At 46.1% G+C, this 20,954-nt stretch overlaps 1 protein-coding gene across 1 annotated transcript in view; it reads left to right on the top strand.

Moving 5' to 3' along the window:
• VEPH1 (ventricular zone expressed PH domain containing 1) overlaps positions 1–20,954 on the top strand; it is an 87,225-nt gene that overhangs the window by 46,431 nt on the left and 19,840 nt on the right. The window contains exons 10-11 of the mRNA XM_033000091.2: positions 13,527–13,666; positions 17,504–17,638. Coding sequence (XP_032855982.1) covers positions 13,527–13,666; positions 17,504–17,638 — 275 coding nt within the window. The remainder of the gene's footprint in view (positions 1–13,526; positions 13,667–17,503; positions 17,639–20,954) is intronic.

The raw sequence follows: 20,954 nt of genomic DNA, 5'->3' as shown, positions 1-20,954 counted from the left end.
AGTTATTACACACACAGTTCCATCAAAAACCTTACAGTTATTGGAGTTCTGTGATTCCCACACACTACAAAGGCCCATTCAGATGTATCTGTTTTACTTTTCAAAGAGGATGTTTAGAAAATAGTGAAAAAAATGTTAGAAAATATTCATATACACAGGTGGCTAATTTTATGTTGGTTAGGTAGGAGTTTGAGCTGGAAATTTAATGTGTCAAACATGGAAAATATGAAAAGACAGGCACTTCAGAGCAATCTGCCATGGAACAAAGTGCTTGAAGTGGCAAAACGTGTTGCAAGAAAATACCACAGCAGTGTGCTAATAACCCTTTTGTTAGTCATGCCTTTCCTGGGCTTTCAAGTGGCAGCTCGCACCCAGGTCAACGGAGGGCTCGTGGCAGTTGTAAGAATTGCTGAGTAACGCTGGGCCAAATCCTGTTCCCTTCAGCAGAATTCAAACCCCTGCTTGCATTTCTCGTGACGACGACGGCTGAGCTTTGGGCAGGCAGGTTTGTGGATGTGGTGGAGTCCTTATTGCTGAAGGCTGGGACCGGGTGGCATCCCCGAAAGGACAGCATACTGGTGAGGAGGACAGAAGGAGCTTGGGTGCCTTTGGGTACGTCCAGAATTGGCACGGCCCCCGCCCAGTGTGGGGGCACTGCTATCAAGAGCAGCGGGAGTAAAAGAAAGGGGCTGCTCAAGGGCTTCCAAATACAGAGCCCCTGCCCTGCAGAAAGACAGAGAACATTCAGTTGAGTGCTCAGCAGCCGACAAAGAGGCAAATGGACAGGAGAAGAATTATTAAGAAAAATGGATACATCAAATGACATCGTTATATCATTGTCTGCATTAATTGGAGCCTGCGTCTTGAAGGACAGAGGAGACCTGTAGCGGGAGTATGAGGATAATCAGAGACCTCCATATGAAGAAAAATGGACTGGGACTCTGTAGTCTGGAAAAGAGACAGCTGATAGAGATTTGCAATATCATGAATGACTGATGAGATTAATTGGGAGTAGTGGCTCACTAGATATCGGCACTAGAGAACATGTGATGAAGTTGCCAGGAAGCAAATTCAAAATACACAAAATAGGCACCTCTTAACACATAATGAGATACACGTAATTAAACAGCAGAACGGATTGCTACAGTACATTAAGTATGCTCAAAGGGTAACTGGTTTCAAAAGTGATTAGGTAAATTCATGGATTAGAGCCATTCTAGGGTTATCGAGATAATACCACCCCTGACGCTGGAAACGGAGCCACAGATGGAGGAACCAGGAGGGCAGGAGGGAAATTACTGCTGTCTGCTTGTTCTGTTCTTGCACTCCTCACTTACAGCTCTCTTCCTCGCCCTTTGCGAGCTAATACCAGGATAAGGTACTGGTGAAGCTTTGATTCAAATCAGAATTGCCATTCCAACATCCCTCGAAAGGACTCAAATTGAGAAAATCTGGTTTCTTAACCAAAGTAGGAGAAAGCTGAAGGAGGACTTGATAATTTTTAGCTTTGTGCACGACGGTTAAGGGAACAGGCCATGCTGGACAAGGCAAAAAAATAATGAGCTTAAATAGCAGTAAAAAAGATTCCGCTTAAACAGTGGAAAAAGCTCTCTAGCTTGTGCTGGCAGAAGAGGTTTGTGGAGGTTAAAAGCACGCTAAAGAAACCTGGAAAGCTGGCCTAGGCAAGGCAAGGCTGTGAGGTTTGACAGACCTGAAGAAGGGTTGGTGCTCCCTAAAATATGTCTGTTTTTTCCACATACATCAGTTGATTTAATACAAGATTTTCTTTCTTCCGAAGCTTGCCTTACACCAGCCACCAGCTGTGCTGCTACTACAGCTCCCAGTGTCACTCTTGGCTCCCAGTGGGGGCAGGGGGGAAGAGCCAGCGACCACCCCAGGTCCCCTGCGTGTCTTTGATGCATTTTCTGCTCTGTAACGTTGTCTGTGATTTGCAAAGTTTCTTTTGGCTATTGAGTCAGACATTTGCTGTGTAGGTCTTAGCCCTCACAAAATAGTCTTGCTTTACAGGGTGTGTTTTGTCAGCCTCCTTGTTGACTTATAAGCTCATTTGAATTATACTATATGTCAAAACTTATGTAATATTAAGTGTTAGATTTTACAGTTTAAGAACTGTAAGGGTGGATCCATGATGTGTCTGTGACAGTTTGAAGATGCCTCCTATACACACTGAAAAGTTGGCGTGTCCTCAGCCTTGTTATCTCATTTAGTATTTACTGGTTTTGGCTGCACGTGCTTCAGGCAGAGGAGAATTGTGAATTGGGTGATGATCCTGCAGCAGAAGCAGGGTTAAGACTGGGCTGTTGGCCAGAATGTTTTATCCTAAGAAAATGGTCAAGTTGAGGGTGTTTTGAAGAACAGGGAAGCTACAACGGCTTACCAGATGCGTGTGTGTATGTGCATAAGTGAATCTTTTGGAACTAACACCACAGTCAGAGAGGGGATTTACACTGGGGCAGAAAAAAGGCATCTGAAACCACAAAAATCCATTTATTTGAGTGTGTTTCAATTTGGGGCTCATGATGTGGTTCAGTTCCTGCTTAGTTTGAACCGCTTTGCCCAGATTAGCATCTCTGCCATACCTTAAGCAATTTGAGGCCTTCTTTTATGTCATATTAGTCACTTTAATCTTCTTAATCCCGTGGGTCGTCTTCTCAAAAAAAAAAAAAAAAAAAGAGCCACCATATTTGTCAGGCTCTTTAGCTTTCATGGAGCTAAGCAAAGAAGTTTTCATCAGCCTGTATTTTTCCAGATGGCTTGTGATCTTGTATCTTATCAGTACCTCCAGGATCTTGTCGATGGCAGTGGCCCAGACTTGTGCGTCTATAATTTCCTGAATGCTCCCAAGTTTGGTTGTTGCTTTTCAGCGTAGGCTGGCCAGGATTTCTGCTGCCTCGGCGTGGCTGGGGTCCCAGTGATTAAGAACAAGAGCCCGTGCTCAGGACCCCCACGTTGCATTTGCAGTTTCTCCGCTGGCTGCAGTAGGTGCTCGCTGGAAGGTCCTTCGGGCTTTCTGCTTTCCCAGGTCTCCTGCTCCCTTCTGGGTGTGGGTTTGAGCTGGTTGCTCTGAAAGGCTCCGGTGAATGATTCCTGCATTAGGCATTGTTGGTGTTACGACCTGCCAGAATTGGCTTTGGGAATGCCACAGCGTCCAGCTGAGACCTGAGTCCACTCAGCTGGAGCTGGTGTAGCCCCGGGCTCGCGAGCGACGGGCCCAGACCTCGCTGGGGCTCACCTTGAACCCTGCATGTTGGGTGATTTGTGATTTATCCTCATTTCCTAGATGCATAGGGATGGTGGATCAAATGCATGGCCATGTGCACCCTGCCTCTGGGAGCGGCTGGTGTCAGATGGTTCCCAGACACAAGCCTGTACGGCTGCTGGATTTGGTTATAACTTGAGGGCAGGTCCTTGTTTTCCACTCTAGTTCTACTTGCTCTTTAGATAATTGGGGTAAAAAACGCCGCCATTCACGCCTACAGTTCAGAGCACTGAGTGAGCTGTTGGAAAGAAAGCAGTTGATAATATCTCTGTGTAGAGGATGCTGAAGGATTTGCACATCTCCGGCCTGCCTAGCCCCCTTTATAAACAGACATCCCGGGGAGATCTAATGCATCGTTCGGTCCTTGGTCACTGAAGCCACATTCAAAATGCAATGCCATATAAAATATTACAGCCGTTTCACAGTAGTAAGTCACTCCTGGCTCCTCGGTGCCCTACAGGAGGAAATACAAACGGCAAACATTTTGTGGGATTAATGACAGAATGCTGAAAGAGGAGGAGGCGGCAGGGGAAACAGGTTGCAGTGTGTTGGCCCTAAATCTGGTTGTTGTTATGTTTTATGCTGTACTGAGAGATAATCGGTACCATATGACGGTGTAGATGGAAAAGCTCATTGCTCCCCTGCAGTGCTCACCCCTGCACCGGTCTGATAAATTCCAGCATTCCATAAGCCAAACGTTGATTTGGAACAGATGGACCTCTGCTCCTTCAGTGGGACCACAAAGTTGCACAGGCTCAGGCCAGCGTTTTCCAGAGATCAACTCTGCAGCTGCTAGGCCAAAAATAATATTAGCTGGCATTTTATTCCCCGGGACTGGTATTTCAGATGCATCCCAGCGAGGGCGGAGGTGCTCGCTCACAGCGTGGCCATCGCGCTCGCGGAGATCTGCGTCCTCAGGCCGCGGAGAAGCTCCCAGCGCGACGGGGAGCGTGCCAGGAACGCGAACGCGCTCGTAACTTGCTGCCCTCGCGTGCGTGATAGTGGCGAATCCTCACCTGGAAGCGTCGGTGTAAGCAGGCTGGTCTCCAGATGCGCTTTACCTGGTAGCTGGGAGATTCCTGGCGGGGCGGTGGTATCGCTCTCCTGGGGGAAAAAAAAAAAAACACCAAACCGGAGGACTTCCGAGCTTCTGGGTTGGACCAGAACAGATGTGCTGGTTCCTCCAGGAGCTGCCTGCAGCCCCCTGCCAGGGCCCAGAGGAGCCGGGCAGCGGCAGGAGCGGGGGGCTTGCCCGGGACCCCCCTTCCCCGCGCGCTCCTGACGGGCCCTTCGCGCTTCAGTCACCGGTACGGGCAGCGAGAAGGTGCGCGCCCTTCTCCTTCGGAGGGTGGGACAGCGATATCGTACTGCTGTGCCTTCCCAAACGGCACAGGCTCTTCATTATCCCAGTGCTGAAGGGGTTTATAAAATCAAGCTAATCTGTATGTTCTCAAATGTGGCTTTGCCCGCTCAGGTGTGGGCTCTGTGTTTTGAGTGCATTGTAGTGGCTGTTCAAACCCCCTTATAGTCATGCCTTCTCCATTAAATTTTGTGTAACTCACCGGAGGTGAAATCTGTTGGACCAAGTTATGGTGTGCGTGCAAAGCTAATAGTGTTAAAAAAATATACACCAGCATTTCCTGAAGCTGGTTGCTTTAAAAGTTACCCTTTTCTCCCATAAACATGTCTATTGTTTGCATACTTATTTGTAATCTGAACTGACGAGACTGAGCAAAGGAAACGGAGGAAGCTAAAAAGGCTTAAAATTGAAATTTAAAAAGTTATATCCATTTCTTATTCCCTGGTTTCACATTTATGGGTGGGTTTCAGTCTATCTGGGAAATTTATGAGCATACTTTTACTCCTATTAACAGATTTTATTTAACGGTAAAGCATTACCACTGTAAATCAAACCATGCATTAATTATCCCCAGAACCAGTGACTCTGTACCTACTTGCCTGTGTCCCTCCTGGTTTAGCCCAGCATGTTAGGCTGGAATAAACAACAATTAACAACTCTACTGACATTCTTCTGTTTATATTTTGTTCTTTTTCCCCAGGCACAATCATTTAGCAGTAAACTTTAAAATTGCAACATATATTCTCTTGTTTCCTGCAGGAAAAACAAGTTGTTGCTTGTTCTCTTGCTAGAAGTTTGAGACTTGCCAGCAGATGTGATGAGAACTGTTTCTTGACGTGAGGAGCGTTTCCTTGGGACCTTGATTAGTTTCTGCCATTTGGGGCATTTGGTGACTACGTAGGGTTGTGTGGTGCCTTGCATTGCCTTTCACGTGTTCTCCGTGTTTTAAAATCCTTTCTTTGTGCTACTCGGACTCTAGTTCTAAGCCAAGCCAAGGAGAACTGGTCCTTGGTGCCTTTTGATGGAGGAGACGTGCCCGAGTGGCACCGGCCGGTGCTGGCGGCGATGCAGGAGAGCAGGACATGGGTGCAGCTGGCTAAGATGATGCTGAGGTGAGGAGCTGCCCGAGCAGAGGCATACCCAGAGCTCTAAAATGTCTTGCCTTAGGTTCACCTTTAGGTGCTCATCAATAGGGATAAATCATCATAGTTGGACAAAACAAGCACTTCAAGCACTTGCTCTGTCTGCTCAGTGTGGCACCCCAGATACTCAGCAGCAGTGGATGTTGCTTTGCTGCTCATGAGGTGAAGCAGAGCTATGAACTTTTCTCCGTTGCTGAGTTAACCGGGCTGGTGCTTAGCCTAAACCAAAACTCCCATCAACACACCCAAACTTCTCACCTAATAAACCCGCTCTGCACCAGAGCTCGCTGGCCTCTCCCCGAGTACGAGGTAGATCCAGGCTGGCCACCTCTCCTCCAGGACGTGGGGTCACGGGCTGCGAGGTCCCAAGTGCTGAGAAATTTTCTCTGCCATTACCAAAGGGAGTGCTGGCAAGATGTACTTAATGCGCCGTATTTCCCTCTGAGAAGGTCAGAGCGTGGCTCAGCCGGCAGCAGCTCCCGGGTGCACGAGAAGCTCGTTTTTCACGCGAGCGACGCAGCAGCAGCGTGGCCGTGGGGGTGATTCGTGTTCCGACCAGGGCAGGGTGTGCATTTACCCCCGCCTGCCTGCATTAAGTCAGTGCCCCACTGAAGACACACCTGGTGTCGTATCTGCTTGTCCTTGAACTGTCCCCTTCCTCCTCGTGCAGTATCTTTTGATGTGTTGACATTTACAAAAGACTTTTCTTAGCCCAAGCAAAACGATCATATCCATCGTCCAGCTCCAAGAGCTAGCGCTCTTAAATAGTCATAAGACAAGTCTCTCTCTGGATTTGTTTTTTTTTCCTTTTTCCCCACTCAGAGCACCTATGAGCCCATGCAGTATAGAAGATCTATTAGAGTCACAGATCTAGTGGTTGAAATGGTGTTTCCATAAATCCTAATTTAGGTCAGATGGGGCAGGTTACTCGGTGAAATAGAAGTTGGCTTAAACGCCCTGGTTCAAATTTGCTTTCCGCATTTAGAAGCAACAGTAGTTTTTAAAGTACAAAACTGGTTCTAGAGTCTGTAAATGTCTAGCTTAAATGTGACCAATATAATAGGCTTAATGTCCTCAGGGAAATTAGTTATTTTTTTCCTTCCTCTCTCCCTTACATACTTTTGACCAATTATTTTAAAGAGTTGCAGATCCATCTTTGCCATAATTTGGAATTCATTGCTTTAAAACACATCAGTAGGGCCTTTAGTCAACATTGGACTACCAGCACTCGCCAAGATGTGCCGTGTCCTGGGGGAGCTGTTGCAGGGCAAGTAGGTTTTGTTGAGAGGACTCTCCTCTGTGTGGTATCTTACTGATAACCCGAAAATTTCTTGGGGCTAAGTTAACCTTTCTTTACCAGGCAAAGTCAGGGTGAGCTGTTACGTGTTTCTACACAGAGATTCAGGGAACTAAGTTGTCTCCACCTTTGTCTGAGACTGGTTTCTTTTCACCTTCAAAGCTTTTTTGCTAACTCAAGCCTGCAAGTGATTTATTTTTGCTCTTCCTAGCAAAAATTTTTGTTCCCTTTCCTAACTAAACCTACAGACCTGATCCCTGCCCACTCATCAGATTCCCATTTGTCGGTCCTGTGCATTGCCAAGTGGAAATGCAGTGAGTTGTTTTCCCTAGAAACAACTGCCTTCGAGTCTCACAAGCGTGAGTAGGTCTTGCCATATTGTATTATCTCTGCTTTAACTCCTCTGAAATCTGTCGGGATTACACAGGGGTGATATTTGGTTTATAATGTTTTACATAACTTGCAATGATGGACTAGGAAAAGTATGCAACAGAGCTTGCCTAGAGGTCAGACGATTTAGGTACCCGTGTTTTAGGAAAGCCCAAAATGTATCTTCTTAAACTGCACATCATACTGAGTACATAAGTGCATGCAGTTCATAAATACCACAATGATTTTACAAGGGCCTTTTTCGTTCTCGGTTAGAGTATGTTTGAGCCCAAGTGTGAACACGGATGTGTTGTACGCATGCTTCACTCCTAAATGATCCTGCCACACTTCTAACTTATTCACAAGGTACAGCAAAACCCGACCCACGGTGATGGACATTTTGAGGTTGAAGTAACAGTTCTTTGGAATTCTTGAATAAGAGTTTGTAAAAGTGCAATATTATACGAGAACTATCAAAACCCACGGTGAATGTTAGTACTCTGCCCCAGTGGGATGCAGTGCATAGACTCTGAACCGAAATTGCTACACAAGTGGGGAAATACTTGCAAAGAGCAATGCTGTCACTTCTAGAAACATTCAAAGCTTTGGTTTGGCTTCTTAAGAATGAAAATGTAGCAGACAAAAGTTAGTGTCTAACCACCGCTGGGGGTTAGGACAACACTTGCCATATATAGTACAGACATTTTGGGGGATATTTTGAGTACAGCAGACTCATTGAGCAATATTTGCAACATCTGCATTGCTTTTATATGGCATGTAGTGCAAGAGAACTCTACCAACACAGTTATATTTGACTAAAAGTTTATACCTATTTTATTATTCATATTGCTAGAAGGAGGAGGCTGCAGTGGTCAAAGATCTCTCAAAGCTTTGGCCAGACGCTTGAGCGCCTGGTTACTTGTGAGCAGCAGTGCACGTTCCTGGGTGGGAAGGGCTCCAGTGGGCAGAACTGCAGGCAGGCCATGCTTTTAGTACTGCTCCTTCACCTTCAGTGGATGCTGTCAAATTTTAGGAGACTGTGACCCGACCTATGTGGCTTTTACAATTCGTCTTTTTACTTGGAGGTCTGTCTCTGTGGGGGTGTTAGCGATACAACGGGCCACTGGTGGCTCTGAGGCGTGTGTGTATCCGTGTGCCACCCTCACGTGCCGTGGGCCAGTCTCTGATGGTGCTATTCATTAAAACAGTATTTTTAAAATCTTAGTCTTAGTCTTCATCAGAATAGGTTCAGTATTTAAACACCATTTTCCACTGACTTTGGGATAACTGAGATTAGCTGTTAAATGTTGAAACTGGTAGTTCATTGAAAACCCTTGAAAAACACACGTAGTAAACTGTGGCTTGTTATCAGACATTGCCAAGTTCAGCATATGAAACGGAGCAGAAATAGCTATGAGTAATTGCTCATCTCATACCAAAGGTTTGAAGATTGTCTGAGTATGAGGCTTTTCTCAGTTGGTATTGACAAATGAATGCTGCTTTTTTCCAGGAACTAACTTTTTGTTCAGCCAGCATGAACTCTAGTGTTTGAGCTGACGTTTATTTTGGCACGTATTATCAGCCTCAGTGCTTTTTCAGTGTCATCCACAGTGTCTTGCTAAGCAATATTTTAGGACTTTGTGTCTCTCCATATATCTTTGCAATTTTTGGTTCTACAGCATTTGGGAACCCCCTTCAAAGTCCCATCACACACAGTCCCCCCCTAGCATGGGGCACCCTTTCTTAATTGCTGGCCAGGGGCTGATATCCTGGAGCTCGGCCACCTCCTGCTCACAGCTGCAATCACTTCTGTGGGAGATGCCCAGGTGGGATTTAATCAGCTTGATGGGGACTTACTGTGGGTGACAAGAAACTGTAGCTCTGGACTCTGCTGCCTTGCACGGTTTAATGCACTCCAGCATTTGCCTGCAGCCTTTAAATGCCTCCCGGGTTTCTTGTCAATTCATACATTTGTAACTGAAAAAATAACCACTGTACTCACTGAAGAGGAAAGCACTGACTGCCAGCTCCTTTTCACAGTGGCAGTACAGGGTTTATGGTCACTTCTAGCTAAGAGTGATTTCCCATAATGAAGCATTAAACTTTTCACACACATGGACCAAGGCCAAGCCTCTCCTTCTGGTTGAGTGTAGTGAAGTTAAGGTTTTGTTAGCGTCTGTGATGCATAAACCAGGGGTCTTTAGTTTGGACCATGCAGTTGGAAGAGCGTTCTGTCGACAGCCTCCTTGGAGACATCATTTAGTTTTGTGCTTTAATATGTCCCAGGACTTCAGGTTGCTCTAATTAGCCCCTTCGGTTTCTCAAACTCCTTTATATTGACCATGAAAACAGGCAGGTTTGGGTAATTAGGTTAAACTCAAATTTTCCCCATAGCCACTACTCCAAGAGTAATGAGTGGATTTTATGCCCCGTCTTTTTCCTGCTAGGGTGAGTGTGTTGCTTATGGGCATAACATACCTGTGACCTGCAGCTAAGTTAATTTTCTTTTCAGAACTGTTATCTCAGTTTAGCAGCGTTTGCATCTTTGTTGGTTTAACTTTAAGTCCTGGCTTTCTACTGCTGAAAGCTTGCGGTCATACACACGCTTCTAATACTGTCCCACTGGAGATGTTAGAGTATGTTTGTGCTCTGGCAGTCGACGGAGCCCAAACAGCACTTCCACGTTCTAGAGGGTTCAGTCAATGTGCACAAATCAATCCTGTCATCTTTAAAGAGCAGCCTACAAATGCCCAGTTCTTGGCATCGAGCCACCACGCTGTGTGGATTCTTCCCTTCTTCAAGGCAACGTTCTCCTGTAATAAGGCATACACGGGAGGAAAGAGCGGCGTATTTCCTAACACCAATGAGCAGGCCTCTTTTTTTTTTTTTTTTTTTGGTATGTTTGGTGAAGCCAAGAGCAGTGACCCCTCTTTCCATCGTTCTCTCAAGGCAAAGGAAACATCTTCAAAGCTGTCCCCTGCTAAACGCACTCTCTCGACACAAATACGGGCGGGTTTTCTTGTTGGCTCACCCATGGGTTAGGAGAGCCGGGGCTGGTCTAGGTCCTTTTTGTCTCTTTGGAGGAGAGTGATCCGGATGATAGCTGTAGTCCTGTTCAGCTCAACATCGGTTTGACTTGGTTCATGCACTCCCTCTCTGTGGGGAAGCTCCCCACCTGGGCTGGCTCTCTGACTTAGTGCCTGTGGCTTTTTTTCTCCTTTCACTGTTGCTCCTCCTGGCCCCGTATGGGCTTACGCACCTGCCTATGAGTAAAGATTAGTGAACACCCCATTGGTTTCCAGATAACCCAAGCTTCACCTGCTATAATAATCTTGCTGATTATACCGTGTTCCTCTGAGGAAGGAGTGCTGTTGTCATCCCTTGCTCTCTGGTTCCTACAATCTGCTTTGGTTCTTGCGCTCACCTCCAAATATCATGCACTGCTTTGGCTCGTGCGTGTTACCCCACAGTACGTGTAGTGACTACTGGTTTTTGTGAACTCTAACTTTAATCTTCCCGTGCCTTTACATCTCAGATCTTTTCTCCTGTGCTACAGTGGAGTCTCAATGAGCTCTGCAGCCCCAGCTTGACACTGGTGACTTCCTTTTCTCAGCAAATTCAAACAGCTTTGTGAAAGGGTAACAAAGGGATTTCCACTTGCCAGCTTCTGAAGTTTTTTATCCCAGCCTAACAGCCATTTGGTCCCTCTTTGGCAGGTTCCAGTACCTCAGTTTTGAATTTTCTGCATTTTCAGTGACAGTCTGATCCGTTGATACTTCTGGCCTAGGGACCCATCCTTTTGTGTCCCTCTGGTGAAATTCTTCAAGTGCTGTGCTTTTATGTGAAATACTGAATTTATTACATTTCTCTCCCATGCTTTCGCATCTTGATTAGATGAAAAGTGTTAAAAACAACAAGTATTTCAAGATGGTCTGTCGTCGGACAGAAAGGCTGCGTTCTGATATCAGTCCTCCCTGCTGCTGGCTCTCTCTGACAGTAGATCCAGAAGGCTGTGCTATGTAAAGCGTCTCCCGTGAGCCACATTTTCTAAAAAGCTACAACTCCTGTTTTCCAGCATTTTATTCCCACGCACCTTCGCCGCACGGTGACTCGCCAGGGGTAGCACGAGACTCCAGAGCATCTCCCCGCGCACAGCCTCAGCCTTCTCCCCGGGGTGGTTCCTCCCGTGGACCATCGGGCAGGGCCCTCTGGGAGGTTTTCTGCCTTTAGCTGGGGAACCAGTGCAGCGGCAGCGACTGGTGGGACTGGTTGGTTGGTCCCCTCCCCTTCCGAGCTCAACTCTCCAGCTGGGTGAGGAGGGTGCAGCTCTCCCCTGCGTTTACATCAAGATCATCATCTAAGGATCTCCATCTTTTTTTTTTTTTTTTTTTTTTTTTTTTCCCCCCTCCCATGCTTTTTTAATTGGATAGCCGCTTGTTCCTGTTCAAAGTGGCTATAAAATGATACCGCTATTTGAAGTTAATAAAGAAACCTGATTAGGTTATGCCTAACATGCTGTTATCATTATGAGCAGTCATCCAAAGACAGAAAACAAGGGTTCGAGGTCAATATTTTGCAAAAGCAGAATCATGTTTCTCAAGGGCTTAACTTCCAGTTAAAACCAGCATGGGAAGTTCAGAGTCAGGTAACATTACGTAGCTTATAGCTTTTGCACTGAGCAGTTGATCTCAAAGGACACTTCTGGATCGCATGTAACCACGGCGGGATTTTTTATCGACAAGATGACATGATCACAGGTGGCATAAAGAGTCGGTGTTAGACAGAGCAGTGAGAACCGCAGTGCCCCCGAGCTGGGACTGGGAGTCAAACCGCGCTTTTGGAGAAAACCTGTGTGTTGAGTGGGTGACACTGAGTCACAGCTGTGAACGGACACATCCCACCTTTCCCAGTGGGTAACTGGGGAAGTGTTTGCAGTCTCCTGTCTGGTCAGACCCGCAGCTCCGTGCCTTTTCCTTCTCCATGTGTTTTTTGCTGCGAAGCCTGTGGCTGTGCTGGCAGAGGTGGCCCGTGGGCTCTGCCAGCGGCTGCCCTCGCGCTGGCCTGAGGATTTGAGCAAGTCACTGCGTCATGTCGTCCCTTGCAGCGACGGTTCCTGTCCCCTGCGTGTCGTGCCTCTCGGAGAAGGGCTGCAAAATCTGCAGGTCCCTGGCTCAGCGTGTAAAAATGGGGGTATGACCAGCAGACTCGTAGGACATACGCTTGATACAAAGTGGGGTTCGTAGGACCCGGAGCCCCTAGAAGCCAGAGCATCCCTGCACGGGCAGGTTTGGGGGGGACCTTGAGCTCTAGGGCTGGGGGTCCTGGGTGGACGGGGAGAGGGGCTGCGGCCGGGAGCCCGCACGGCGCGGGGCAGGAGCCGCCACGTCGGCTCAGCAACTACTCACCAATGCTCTTCTTTGAAACCGCGGCGTTTCTGGTGACAAATTTCTAAGATGGCCAAACGCGGGGCGTGCACAGGGGTGTCGTGAATCGATCTGCGCATCTTCTGGCTCCTCCAGGATCCATCGCAAAGGGCCTTTTACCGGTGCCTGAATGAGCCGGTTGCTACGTGGGAGCCGCGCGCTTCGCTCCCCCGTCCCTACAGCCACCAGTGTTCGGCCACGCAAGGTCACGGCAAGGATCCCGCAGATGTCAGGCCCCGGTATGGCTGTTTCCTAGGATGGGGTGGGTTGTTTTTTGTTTTTTTTTTATCCAACAAACTCTTTAAATAAGCGACGCACCGTTTTGACCGATCCGTCTGCTTCGATAAGCTAAACGACAGTACGGAGCGCGTGAGAAAGCACAAAGAAGATAAACAGCCTGACTGTGCGCTGCCTTGCGCCTTTTAAATTTGGGAGTAAATGATTGCTACGTAAGATTTCAAGCGCTGGAGACTGACTTTCTCTAGTGCTGTCAGATGGTGTGTGTGCAGACACAGCAATGCCCCTCTGAACGCTGCAGGAGTTGACCCAGATTGAGATGCCCACGCGCTGCGTGACTGCACGTACGCTGGTAATGGACAGTTAGCTTTCTGTCTTTTATGTCCTTCATTTTAATATTCTGTATATTTATTTCTAGATACTGTTAGAAGTTGTGTAGCAAAGCTGTTCTTCAGCTGTCCCCTGAAGGGCCATTACTGCTTGTACAGTAAATCCAGTTTTACCCTCGTCAGCCAGCAGCCCCCGCTGTGGATCCACATCATGTTCCTCTTTCAGCAGGTGTGTGCGATATAAATTAGTGGCACCTCTCTATTGTTCATGTTGTACTTGGGAAAAATGTTTTAATGGTTAATCTCCTTAAATATGCTTCTAATCCGCAGTGCTTTGTGACCCTTGTGATTTCTCAGAAAGCCATTATAGTAGGTTGAAGCGATTTTGCAGTTTATAAGTTTCTATATTTCTATTAACTATGACAAATTCAAACTGTCTGGAGAGATTACGAAGTCTGGGGATAAAAAAGCGGGACCAAACCTTATTTGTCCTCAGTCAGGCAGAACTTCCAGTAAGTCCCAGGTGCTTTGCAAACAAACAGGAATGTTGCTGTAGGTTTGCAGGGGAGCAGAGTCAACCCCGAGGCTGCAGGTGGAGGTTGGAGGTGCAGCACCCACTGGGATTTTAAGTTTTGACCGAGCAGGATTTGCAAAGCTGCTCAGTACTGCTCTCCTACCAACCCTGAAGCTATTTTCTCACGTTTAATACCGTTTCCAGATACAGCCCGGTATTTGGACATACGTGGAGTATCCTAATAGGTTACAAATAGTATGAAATTGTAAGAGAAAACCCTATATTCACACTTCAAGATGAAACAGGTGGGTTTTGTGTTAAAATAGTAAGGTTCAGTTTCTTAACCTATGCAGAGCTCTTCACCACAGTTCATTCCACCCTAATGCAACCTTAGAAATACAAAGGATTTCTTTGAAATTTAAAGCATGCACAGTGACTTATGCTGTGAATTTAACAGCTCAAATCACTTTTCCCTGTGTTTGCTCCTAAAAAATAAGTACGAAAAAAAATGGTTTTCAAAAAGGCAGGTCAGTAGGAGGTGATCAGGGAGAGAGAGGACAGTGACAGAGCAAAGCAAAGGAAGCAAAAAGAGCAGAGGCAGAAATAGGAATGAGAAGACAAGATGAAAGGGGAAAATAAAGGAGGTGAATTGCTCTGTAAATGAAAACCTGAAGAGAGGGGTTGAACTTTAGCAGGACCTAGAGAGAATAAATGATTTATGCTCCAAATGTATCGTTTTATTCCTGATGAGAGGAAAACAGATGTTGAAAAATACGGACAGAAGTACTAAAGCGCAGGAAAACGAGGAAGGAGGAGCCGAGGCGGAGGAGCTGGGAACCCCGCTGGCCCCTGCCGCGGGATTTCAGCACGATGGCCCCCGCTCTGCCTGCGGCTCGTGGCTGCAATCAACTGCCCTGATAATTTAATCACCCAGCCACCTTTACTCCCTGGTGCCTCGCCTTTTCCTCAGACATTTTTCATTGAAAAAAAACCCCCTCCCTTTAACCCCTCCCTGGGTTACTCTGAGCCTGGCCCTGCCAGTTCCGTCTTTTACCAGGACTATTGAGCTTCGCGTCATTCCCAGCTCACAGGGACAATATTATTTCCCTTCCCCGTTCCTCTGCACTCGGGTGCCTGTTGCCCCCCATCCCCACGGGCTTCCTTCGGACGCTGCCCCAAACCCTGGCCCCCCCGTTTCCCATGGCTTTCCCAGACAGGATAATTCCATTTGTCCCACTGCAGCTACTCTGCCCAAAGCTTTGCTTTTATTCCCTACAATCTTGCTAGTTTGCTCCGGCTGTGCTAGCGCTACCTTTGGCCCTGGGTTCACCCCCCCCCCCCAGCAGAATCCCCCCACGCTGCCGGGGCCAGGCACTAAGCAACGCAGTTTAGTTTGTGTCTTTACAAACGTGCTGTAAACACAGCACCTAACGTGCTTTTTTTTTTATGGAAAAAACAAAAAAAAAAAGAAAAGAAAAAAAAAGTTTCCTCTTGCGTTGCACCGAGCGTTCGAGCCTGCTGCGCATCAGGGTGGTGTTTAATGTCAGACACCTTATATTTTAATTTTGTTCTAAATCCTAAAACTTTTAAGTATTGGATATATAACTACTATTAAATTAAATACAGGGCACTAAATTGAGCCCTGGGACAACGTTATTTAAGCCTCTGAAATTGTACAAGGGAGAAATTGGACATAAAATGTACTAATAGTGTGTTAATAATAAATGAGAAGCTGGCGATAAAAATGTAGGTTTCAGCAGGTCTGTCACAGATTCACAGACAACTAATACACAGTTTCTGAAGATTTCAATACTAGTTACCATGTTTTTATTCCTTTTTTTTTTTTTTTCTTTTTTTCCAATTACTCCATACTCTGTTTGACATTGCATTCTGCAAAGTAAAAACAAGAGAGACTTTTTCTCCCAGGTCTCCAGAACAGATCCTTAAATTCATGACCCTGTTTTCTGTTTAATTTTAAAAATATTAGTGCATAGTTATATCGTGTTTCGAAACCCTTGGATGGAAGTTGTGAAATGGCAAATTATTAGTGCAGGGCAGTAGGAAGAGAAACGTGTGTCAGCAGAGATCTGAGAAATTGTCTTACAGTTGAGCAGTGATTAACAAAAGGAAAAGAAATGGAATAAGGAGTGATGTTGAAGGGGTTATTCAGTAGACAGGATGCTTAGTTTCACAGATTCATTCATTACAATCGTCCCCTAGTGTTATATGATTTATGGTTTAATTTCCCCCATCAGATGGGACAGTGTCACGCTGCTGCGGTAGCGGCAGCGAGCGAGGGGCTGCCTGACATGTCCCTTTTTAATGCCACCCCTAAAATTGCTCAGGAATTTGTCAGACAGGATCTATTTGGGCTGCCGTCTTCTCGTGCCAGGTGGCTGCCTGGAGCTGACTGCTTCTCCCTTTTAATTTGGACAAAATGATCCCACTGTTTCTGACAGCTTAGCTGGAAAAATGCGTTGCCTCAGCCGTGATAAAATTCCTGGTTGAGTCGTAAGGGAGCGTGTCTGTGTCTGTGGGATGCCAGAGAGCGGGATTAGGATTGCTGGGTTTCTGCTTAGAAGAAGGAACATCCATCCAGGAAACCTACATTAAAAGGACATTGTTCATATTGCAAAATCAAATACTTGAAATATGGAAAATCAGACTTGCTTGTGCATTCAACTTGGCTCCTGTGTGCAAATGCATTTTTTAATTACAAGATCATGTAGCAGATATAGTAGAGGCAGAAACGTTAAGCCCTCTCAGCTGCAGTAGTGTTCTTGTAACATTGACTTTGTGTGCGGTTTATACAATGAAGAACTTAATGTTCTTGAAATATTAGAATCATTTAAGGCAGGGTAAGGTTGGGTCCTTGCTGTCCATTGAAAATGGGGAGCTTTGGAGGAGAGAGCACCCACCCCAACACAGGTTTCATCTTGTTTTGCGAATGTTCAGGGCATGAAAATTCCTGTCCTCTGCCAGCAAAATCTGTGTTGAAAATGTTCTGTGGAGTTTTTTTCTCTTGCGTTTCATCCCGCTGCCTGCTCAGTGCAGTCCCAGACATTGCACCCTTACTCCCCCTGGCACGAGGACCGAGAGCTGTAGTCAGCTCTGAGTTAAACCCGTACAAACCTGCAGCGGTGCTAAGCATCTCTTCGCATTACCTGGGAAATGACCTGTCTTTGCCAAAAAAAGATGCACGTCACCGAGATCTGCGCCTGGTTCACAGAGGCCAGTGCTGCTAACGTTTTGAGAAACTAGCATTTCAACACAAAAATGGCATGCAAGTTGCTGTGCATAGTGGTAGCTGATAGATAATCTTTGGTGAGCCACAGACCTTAAAGACATGTAATGTACAATTTAAAAATCCCCAAAGGGAAATTAAATATTTGAGGATTTATCTAATTGTGTGCACATTCCATGGTAACTCCTTTCAGAGAAGTGACCTAATCCCTGGTTATTCACATGGCTGTCCCACTGTAAGAACAAGATGCTCTTTGTTAATGACAAAGTCAAAAATGCTTGAAATCCTGTTTTCAACGTTTTCTTCAGAGCTTGTTTGCAGAACCTTTGTCCATACAGAGTAATTCTGTTCAAGTCCTTAAGGCCTTGTGGGAGAAGACACAGCTCAAGGGGACGCACAGTTTTGAAACTGCCATGATCCAGTCGACATTTCCACACCAAAAGGTAAGCAGTTTTTTTCTTAGAAAAAAAAAAAAAAAAACCAACAGAATAGTTGAAGAACTTTACCCTGACTTTTAAAGCAGCTGTACGAAGACCTTTAGAATAGCTACTGCGAGTCTTTGCTGTGCATAAATTGTGAAAAAGAAAACCCATTTCCCTGCTCCTTCCCCTTCTTTGCCTTAGCTCCAGCATCTTCTGAGCATTTGCACTTAGGACATGCCAAGTTCTCCTCTCCCGGACAGCCACAGGGCGATCCACGGTGCGTGTCTCTGACCTCCCTTCTACACGAAGCACCCAGCTGGGGGGGGGGGGGGGTTGAAAAACATTCACCAGCCGTGACGTTCTGCGACCCCGCAGAGGGGCCACAGGGTTGTTTTGTACTGTGCTTCGAGAGGCCTCCAGGCTTGTCCTCCATCCTCTCCTTCGTGCTTCACGTGGGTTGTTCTCAACGTGATGAAAACTAGTGACGCTACGTGTGGATTTTTTTTCCTGCTCTGGGTTTCAAGCTCTAGATTCCGTTTAGCTGCCGCTGTGAACTGTTTGGCAGGCACTTGGAAATTCACCGAGTTAAACAGAAACTTGGATTTTATGGAAATGATCATTGCACGCGCACCATCAGTAACCCCCCATCGTTACTCTTTCAAAGCTGTTTACCGTCCCCGGGATTTCAGTGAAGGCCATTTCAAAGCTATTAATCAGGCTTCTTGGAAGAGGACGATCTGTTTCTTCCTGAATGTCTCAATCCAGATCGGTCGGGTGAAATGAATTGTCAAACGTGGTTTTAAAATACTCTCTGTCAGAATACTGTACGCGTGAAGATGTCTGACTGAATAAGATTAATTTAGTAAGGTTATGGCTAATTTAAAAACAGGAGTTTTGTTAGAAACACCATCTGCACCCCCAAGATAATGTTACATTGAAGTGGGAACTCCTGCTGCGGGTTGTAAGAGGAGTAGGGGATCCCCACATCTGAGACCCAGGTGATGGGCCAGTTTTACTTAGACACAGTGGAGCTTGCACTAAGTATTTTAGCTGCTGTTGAAATCCTAGCCTGGCTCATCCAAAGGCATTAGAAGTGCTTTTCTGTTCAATACTGCCTTAACTTGAGTCCGTGCCAAGATCTACTATTCAAAAGTCAGAGCTGGTGGAGTGTGAAAGAGTTTGGGGTGAAAAAAAGACATTAGGGAAGAGCCTGCCTTCACGGGTAGGATTAGATGTAGTGTGTCATGCACACAAAGTCTACAAAACGTGTCCAACACCCTAGAAACGTGATTAGTCTCCAGCACATTGGTTGCATAATCCTGCTACTGCTCAGATTCTAGCATTTGGCCTATTTTGGCAACTTTCATCACCCCATGACAGTAAGAGTATCTCCGAGTTCCCAAAATAGTGGAGCTGGAAAAAGAGATGCTGATCTTCACTGATTTCATGAATTAAGCAGTGAATTGGAGTTTGGAAACTCCGGGAGCTGCAGATTGCCTAACAGCTTTCGAAGGCAGGAGACAGTCAGGCACATGTAATGCATCTGAAACGGTAAAAGATTTTATTTTCAGTCTTGCTCTCCGCAGCATGCTGCTGGATTTACGTTCTCAGTTTCGGTTTTGCTTATTAATGCAGAACCTGAGTTTGTTTCTAGTGCAATTTCCGTTCAGTTTACTGAGAAAATTCTCACTGAGTTTTCTGGGAGCAAGAGCTGGGCCTGCGATAAGGAAGGGTTCCTTTAGCTTTTACATTCCCCAAAAATCTAGCGGGAGCATTCTCGGCATGACCCGGTCCTTACTTTGCTTGACAGACTAAGCTTCTGCAGTAATTTTCATTTCAGAAGTTCTTCCCATTCCTAGTAGCACTTTAAATATTGTGAATGATTTGACAAAATTATTGCAGTTCTTAGTATTATTCCTCTGCCAGTAGCGCAGGAACCAAAATTACAGGTGTGTGGTTGTTTCAATAAGCGTAGCACTTTTAATTTAAAATATTTTGAAATCTGTTGGTATAATTGCAGCATCAGCATCCTGTATTATATTTTTTTATTAAGTTTTATGTGTTGTGTGACAGCAATGTCTGAACGCTTTGTCAGAACCAAGGAATTTCTGTGCTGTGAGCATGCAGGGAAGGTCCAGCCCCCCGCAGCCAACAGGAACCACAGCGGAGCCAGCGCTGCCACACCGCTCTGCAATTGCTCCGCGTTTGCCCCGTGACCCTGTGACTAGTCCAGAGTAAATTAATTCAGACTTTTTTTTTTTTTTTTTGTCTCAATCTATATTCTAAAGTATTTTGCAAACCTGGAGGGGAAAAAAAAAAAAAAAATCTATTACATCAGTGATTTATTTCAGGGTAAATTCCATGAAATAGTTTCAGATTTACATCACCGCAGGCGATTTCTGAACTTGGCCCAATACGCGTGTGCAAGGAATTGCAGTGAATACCTGACTTACAGAAAGCATGTCGTGTTTCACTGGGCAGCCTGTTCATGCCACGAAAAATATTGATACAACACGGCTTAAAACGTGCCAGAAGTAAAGCGTTTCCAGATGTACATCCTTACAGATTTCCGTTCGGTTGCTTCATAGTTCTTTATCAAAGTACACGCAGGCCACAGTACAAAAACGAAGCTGGTTTCGAGCTCGGTGCCGAATTCTTTGTGTTGACTCATGCTGTGTCAGAAGAGTGAGATGGTGACTACTTTACGAGCCCCATGTGATGCCTTCAGAGAGTCTTTTGTTGAGCAGCATTGCAAAAGAATAATTAACATTTTTTTAAGCCATTGTTAGTTCTGCTCTTCCCTTGCCTTCGTTTGCTATCTCAGTTTACGCAGCAGAAAGAAGCACCGTGTTTTCGCCATCGAGTCGTGAAGTTTTCAAGATGATGGAGCATGGGGATGAAATAAATCTCTCCTCTCCAATTAAGTTTTTTCCCCGTTCTTTCCCTCCTGAAATAAGTGACTTACTGCAGATTTTTTCAAGCGTACTGGAGTACAGAGTGGAAAAGAAAGATTGCTGCATTGATATTTCAGCGACATTTGTTCTCCTCCAGTCCAGCGTGGGCTCGTTGCAGCCACTAAAAGGTTTTTTTTCACAGGATGGAGAAGCTCTGAGGCTTTTTGTTCAGCACGATCCAGGATAATGTCCTGCACAGGCCCTTCCGAGAGCAGCGCCGTCGCTATTTTGCCCATTTTGTGTCCTCCCAGATGCCACGGCGGGAGAGGAGGATCGGGGCAGGGTGTGCTCGCGGGGACGTCGGGAGCCCGCAGGTGGGGAGGAGACCCCGGCGGGGGGGGTGGCTGGTGTGGTCGGTCCCTCCCGAGGACTCGGTGTTGTGG

The sequence above is a fragment of the Tyto alba genome, unplaced genomic scaffold (assembly GCF_018691265.1).
Source record: "Tyto alba isolate M040663 unplaced genomic scaffold, T.alba_DEE_v4.0 Super-Scaffold_10, whole genome shotgun sequence".
Taxonomy (NCBI): Eukaryota; Metazoa; Chordata; class Aves; order Strigiformes; family Tytonidae; genus Tyto; species Tyto alba.
The sequence above is the reverse complement of the archived record's forward strand: the minus strand, read 5'-3'. Positions and strand labels throughout refer to the sequence as shown.